Consider the following 6,897-nt stretch of genomic DNA (forward strand, 5'->3'; position numbering starts at 1 on the left):
TTTATTGTAAGCATGTGCGCAGCAGTTTCAGAGTAAGGAAAATAGATGTGTATAGGATCTGCTGCTTGTTTGTGTTTAAAAAGGTCGCCAAGTGAAAGGCTAGATTTGATCCTTCAACGATGACTGGAGTTGGTGGGTTTTGTCACTTTTTGTTTATAATTGGCATCAGATTTCAGTTTCTGCTATTGCATTTACATGGTTGTAACCAGTAGATGTTCTAAACAGTGATTTATAGCTGGTGTAATTGAAAATAACAGTGCTTGTAGTGTATTGTAGTCAATGTTGTGTAATAAAAACACAAGTAATTTTTAACACTTCAAATACAGAGGCGCGAGAACGATCTCATCAATCTTAATATTTATTACTGTTAATGTTGCCTGGAAATTTTGCAGAGTGGTGTTACTTATCTACTACTAGCCCTAAAAGATTATCCTGTGTCTCGTCTGATTTTCCCATAATTTTCCAAAGTTGCCTGGCAACAGTGCTCAAATGTATCATCAGCATCAATTTCAATGTGCTAGACAGTTATACTGTATGTCTATGTACAGTACTTTGCAAAAGCTTTAGGCCAACATTGAATCTGTTGTTTTACTGATAGTATAATGGATATATGTGATCCTTTACCACAAAACCAGGCATGATTGTCAATTTGTCCATTTTTTTTTAATTGAGATTTATTCAGGAGTGAATACATGGTCTTTCAGTTGGTGTATGGTTTGTTAGTATATGAGTTAGGTTAGGTTAGAGCTTGAATTATTTTGGTTAATTTGTTAAGACGTGAAAGACAATGTTGTAGGGAGTTTGTTTGTCCTGGTTTGAGCTGCATTTCTACCAGCGTTTATAGCAATATTGTCTGAATTGATGGAATTGTGAATGTTGAAAAGTACAGATAGGTTTTAATCCAATATGTTATTCCTTCTGGAAAGGACTTCAGTGGTAAGAGTTTACATTTTAAGCATGATAATGATCCGCTAATTGTAGTGAAATCCTATTTGGAGTAAGAAAACTGCTGATGAATCCTAGACAGTCATGAAATGGCCTCCACAGAGTCCAGACCTGAACATTATAGAGGCCGCATAAGATCACCTGGACAGAAAAGATCAGACACGACAGTCTAAACCTAAAGGACAACTCTAATATTACACAGCACATTATTTCAGAAAATTTCAGGACAATTAGAACAAAAGAGTTCAACAAATGTTTTGCTGTTGTTATATTTTTGTACATGTTTCCTATATTTTCTGTGTTTGTTTTAATAAAAAGACTGATTGATTATATGTTGTGCAAAAGTCTTAGTCCAACAAAGCAGGTAGGTATAGTGTTCAGGACTATTGTATGTGTGTCTATATATCTATCTCATCATATAAATAGTTTTATTTTAGCACATTTACAGGATATACCAGCTATGGCCACTTATGATAACCAGCCAAACACTGACCTCTTAATTTCCTCCAAAACACCTTGCGTATCTGCAGCTTCTGGTAGAGAGATGCTGTGGTTATCAGGATGCTGTGGTGATCAGGATATGTTGCAGACGTCAGACGTGACTAATGAGGAGAAGCGTAGAGCCCAGGCTTTAATGGATAGTGGATTGGTTTATTATGTCAATTGCTGGAGGGGAGGATAGAGAAGTGAGCTTTGGCCGATATGCTCAATTTGTCCAGTTTGAGCGAGGCAGAGGGACGCTTAGCAGATGAGTCACCGCGGATGCGGCAAGAGCGTGTGAGTAAGTATGCTTGGCCATGGGGGCTGTCGGCTAATGGGTCTTTGTGAGTGAGCGTGTAAGTTGGTGACTCATTAGACTGTAGTATTCCTCCAATCCTTTTACTCCCATAGGGCAAACAAGGAGAGAGGCAAAGAAACCTGCGGCGGCATCTCAATTACTCGTACTCGTACGGGCAATGGCGTCATCGCCATTCAAATTATTTTTGAGGGACATTCTAATTCTGGAGAGCAAGTTTGTAGGCAAAGACTTGTGGATTACAATAAAAGCCATCAATATTAGTATGGTTTTTTCAGAAGAGACAGACAGTATATGGGTTGTTGACTTGATGATGCATTTTAAGTCACATGATAAAAAAAAATCTATGTAATTAGCATTGTCATCATTTAAAATGCTGTAAATGGTTAATAATTTATTTGTCTTTCATAGACCTCTTGTCATAAAAACTGATATATTATTAAATTTCTTTACATTTTTGAGCAAAATTTGAGCGAAATGTGACTGTCTCAAGCATAGTTCAATAAATGACAGTTCTTAAAAATTCAATAGAAAATTATTAAATCATTAATAAATACCTCTAAAATCATAGGACTATTTCTAAAAACATAGGAACTTGATACATTTACTCACTAAAAATCCATGTCCTCTGGTGTGACACTATATGCTCATTTTAAAATGGCATGGACACCTTTAATTTGTTAAAGGAGCCCAATCAAGATCATCTGACCCAAGACCCAAACCCATCATGTGTGCCTGTTCAATTTTTTGTGTCAGATTTTTGTTTTAGAAACACCTTAACCTTTTTATATATTATTGTCCTTTAGTGTGACACGCCTGTTTACTTATAGGGACCTATGATGAAAATCATATTTTTGAAGCTGTTTGGACAGAACTGTGTGTATATATAGTCTGTTCACAGTCATAATTGGGGTGATATAAACACAATAAGTGTCTATTTTTCAATTTCCTGATGTTAAAATAGGATCCAAATCCCTCCCATTTTGAGGCCCACCACAACGTGATGTAAAAGTGCAGTTTACCCTCCCACAGAATTGTTTGACAGCCGTGTAATAACATGTGTCCGAAGTAATGCGAATAATCATATCAATAAGACAGGAAGTGCGCAAAGCAACTGATATTAAAAGATTTGTTTGGCTCGGTGTGATCAATCATCAAATGTGGTCAAGAATGAGTTTTACAATTTTAAAACGTTTTTAAAACAGTGCATGTTTGTAATAAAGTAAGTTAAAGATGGTTAATTTGCTGTAATTCATCACCACAGCTGCATATCAGTACAATTTTAAAAGAAGACGCTTCAAACCCGGTTTGTGGACATAAAGTTAGGTATATTTTCAACATTAACATAACAAATATCCATACAACCGTGAAACAGTTAAACACGTGTGTGTGCATGAATTTTGTAACGACATTGTGTGTGACTCAGCATTGCAGAAAAGCTTGAATTAACTCCACAACAAATACATCAAATAATCATAGGGAAAGTTCTTACTATAGTATTTCTCACAAACGTTACATGAGATCTGCTTCTTTTATGCCTGTCACTGTGCTGTTTATCTGACGCAGCCGAGGCGGAGATTAAGACACACTCTGACAGGCACATGGGAACGGTGGGCGAGGAGAACTAGCATTAAAGTCACAGGCAACAAAAACAGCTACATTTTGTTCAAAGTAGAAGATTTTAATATTCTAAAAGGTATAATGTGGAAGGTGTGTTTTGAGCTGAAACTTTTCAGACACACTCTGGAGACACAAAACCCATATCTTAAATCTTGAAAAAGGGGTAAAATAGGTGCCCTTTAAAATGTCCAACAAGTCATTGTGAAAAAAGAGATTCGTAATTTCATATAAAATAAATAGCATGTTAGGAAAAATAATTAGTCTCATGCTATTTGTATAATATTAATAGTTGTTTTCTTAATTTTTGCTATGTAACAACATAGGACATTTTTATGATACAGTTAAAAAAGTGAGAAAAAACAGTGAAAGAATTGATCAAGTTACTGAACCTTATATTTTCCTAAACATCACACTTCAAATAACATTTACAACTTTTTTTTGTACTTCAAAAATTGTTTTACAAGAAAACTGCCTATAAGTCAACTTCCCATCTGTAGAAATTTATAAAATCAATGTTTACAGGATGATCAGATATTTCAAACATAATTTCTTTGCTTGTAAAGAATGTTGGAGAACTGTACTGTGAGCAAATTGGGGTCCTTTTTAAGGGCCTGAATAGTAGGTGCAGAATATAATATCAGAAAGCCATGTCTGTGTTGTCTATCCTATCACAAAATGTGGCAAATCCTACACGACGGAAATAGTTTTAGGTGTTTACCTGTTTATATTCGGAGAGCAGCATTTACAGCGAATCTTTTAGTAGATAATACTGTAGTGACATAAACGTACAGTAAACTTTGTAACTTAATATTTTTGACAAAGGTATGTCTTTAAAAACTGAAAGAGTACTGCTGATGATACTATCTAACTTTTCCGCTGAAGAAACATAAACAAAGAATATTGATCACACACTTGAGAAAATCTGCAGAAACAGGACAATAAACACAAACTGGAACCGTGTCTTTTTTAAAAGGTGAGGACTGGGAAATCCAGATTTCACCATTACCAGATGCGAAAAGCTCTCGGGTAAAAGATGTCCCTTACAAATGTTTGTAACGTGTTAGCAGACCACTGTAATGCACACGTGGATCCAGCTGCGCTCTCACAATGTGGCGTCTCATTGCCGTCTAAACACTGTAACAGGTAAAACTTCGAAGCTGTCATGCATATTAATGAAATTGCACCTCATACACAATAGAGTGCGCTGATTGATTCTAAATGCTAAAAGCTCAAAGATGTCATGTTGTACTCGCTAGTGAAGACATTCAGTCTCCAAGCAGGAATCTACACAAGGATCTAATCTCCGTGCCATTGCTTCAAAATTTCTTTTCAAACCAGAAGAACAAATTTGCTCAAAAATACACAAAAACAACCAATTTTCACTTTTTTTTATGAAATATAAGTGTCTTAATAGTGTTTTTAGAAGCGTGGGACACACATATGACTGTCAACATCTCAAAAAATGTGTTTTGGTGTTTCATGACCCTTTAAGGTTCAAGGATTTGTAGTTGTGGTCGTTACGTACTCCTCACTCTCTTAGAAACAGTCCGATTAGTTTTATGAATGCAGCTCGTGCAAAGAAGATATGGGAATCAGTCACAAATACTTGTCTTTTAGCGTAAGCATTTTATGGAGTCTGACGCACCACAATGTTTGTGTTAAAACATAATACATCCAAAAACATTGTAAACGGAACGGTGTCCTTTCATCAACCCCTCTCTCTCTCTCATTCTGTTTCTCCTAGATGGCCGGCCGTGGGAAGAAGGAGAACAAATGCTCGGTGAAGGCGGTGGAGGAAATGTTGGAGTCCCTGCAGATCACCATGTCTTAAACCTCAGCTCTGCCTCCCTCCTTCCTCCAACCTCTGTCACCACAACACCATGGCAGCTCTCCCTGCTCACTAGAGTCCACCACTACCACCACCCACAGACCAGACCACCCAACCCAACATTTCAGTATCAGTTCATCCTCCTTTATATTGTTTCGAGTTCTTCTGGTAGGCTTCAGACACCCAAACCATTCCACACTTGAGTTCTTGAGTCAGCCACAAGCACTTCTATATTTATTATTATTATTTAGAGCTTATCAGTGGGTCACTTGGTGGAATCAGATTGGTCTGCGATGGAAAAGTGAGCGTAAAAAGGATAATCCAGCTAATGTTTCTAGATCGAGTTCTAGATGGAGTTTTTGTAGTTTAAAAGGGTTTGGTTAGAGAGTAAATGGAAATGAGATGATGGAAATGTGCTAACTGTACATGCAACAAAAAATCTGATGTCATGGCGTATCTGTTTTTTCTTAGCAAAATAAAGGACTGCATTTTTTGACTAACAATATTAATGGTTTGGTGGGTTTTCCTTGATCTTCTTGTCTTGTTTTCTTAGAATATATGGGCTAGTCTGTTTATTGTAAACCTGCACACATTAGTTTCAAAGCGTTTTTCTGTCTCCCATGTGGAAAATGGGAAATTTTTATCGATATCAGGGATCTACAGCAGTTGATCTACAGCAATATGAGTATTGACCCCGTGAAGTAATACAGCATTCACTACAAATTGATCATTCAGCTAGAAAAGCAACAACAAATTGGTTTCTGCTTTAGCAAAATAAGCCTTGAGCATTGAATTTTCTTTTTCCTCAGTGTTTTCTAGTGATTATTTGGCTTGTCTTGTCGATCCTCCTGCTGGAGAATCAGCAGTATGTTAGCAAAATAAGGGACTGCCTTTTTTGACTAACCGTACCAATGTTTTGGTAGGTTTTCATTGATCATCTCATGGATTGGCGTACAACGATCATTTATTTTTCTCATTCTGTTTGCTGGGAAGGTTTTGGCTTGTCTTTTTTAATTGCCCAACTTGAGGATCAAATAAGGATCTTGTTTCTTCTCTTGGGGAAAAATTGCAGTTTGTCTAACCATATCAATGTTTTTGGTGGGTCGATCAATTATCTCTTTAGTGCATTTATATCCAAGAGTCGTTTCTTTTTCTTGTCCTGTTTTCTGGGAATGCTTGGGCTTGTTCTTTTTAATCAAGCATCTGGAAGATGAGCTAAGAATCTGGTTCCTTCTTAGCAAAATAGATTCTGGATTTTTTTTACTAACTCTATAAATGTCTTAATCAGTTTTCTCTTTTGTAGATCCAAGGACTACAGTGCATCCGAAAAGTATTGATAGATCTTCACTTTTTCCACATTTTTTATGTTACAGCCTTATTTCAAAATGAATTAATTTATTTCCTTAAACTTCTACACACAATACCCCATAATGACAATGTAAAACAAAAAAAGTTTTTTTGAAATTGTTGCAAATTTATTAAAAATTTAAAAACTGAAAAATCACATGTACAGAAGTATTTACAGCCTTTGCTCAATACTTTGTAGATGCACCTTTGGCAGCAAAATACAGCCTCATGTCTTTTTGAATATGATGCCACAAGCTTGGCACACCTGTCTTTGGGAATTTTTGCCCATTTTTCTTTGCAGTACCTCTCAAGCTCTATCAGGTGGGATGGGAAGTGACGGTGTACAGCGGTGTCTCTATAT

At 36.4% G+C, this 6,897-nt stretch overlaps 1 protein-coding gene across 1 annotated transcript in view; it reads left to right on the forward strand.

Moving 5' to 3' along the window:
• The window catches only part of emc2 (ER membrane protein complex subunit 2), a 67,443-nt gene extending 61,751 nt beyond the window's left edge, over positions 1–5,692 (forward strand). The window contains 1 exon segment of the mRNA NM_213544.1: positions 5,106–5,692. Within this exon segment, the coding sequence (NP_998709.1) occupies positions 5,106–5,192 (87 nt within the window). The 3' untranslated portion in view covers positions 5,193–5,692.
• The last annotated feature ends 1,205 nt before the right edge of the window (positions 5,693–6,897 follow it).

The sequence above is a fragment of the Danio rerio genome, chromosome 16 (genome assembly GCF_052040795.2).
Source record: "Danio rerio strain M-AB ecotype USA chromosome 16, GRCz13ab, whole genome shotgun sequence".
Classification (NCBI taxonomy): domain Eukaryota; kingdom Metazoa; phylum Chordata; class Actinopteri; order Cypriniformes; family Danionidae; genus Danio; species Danio rerio.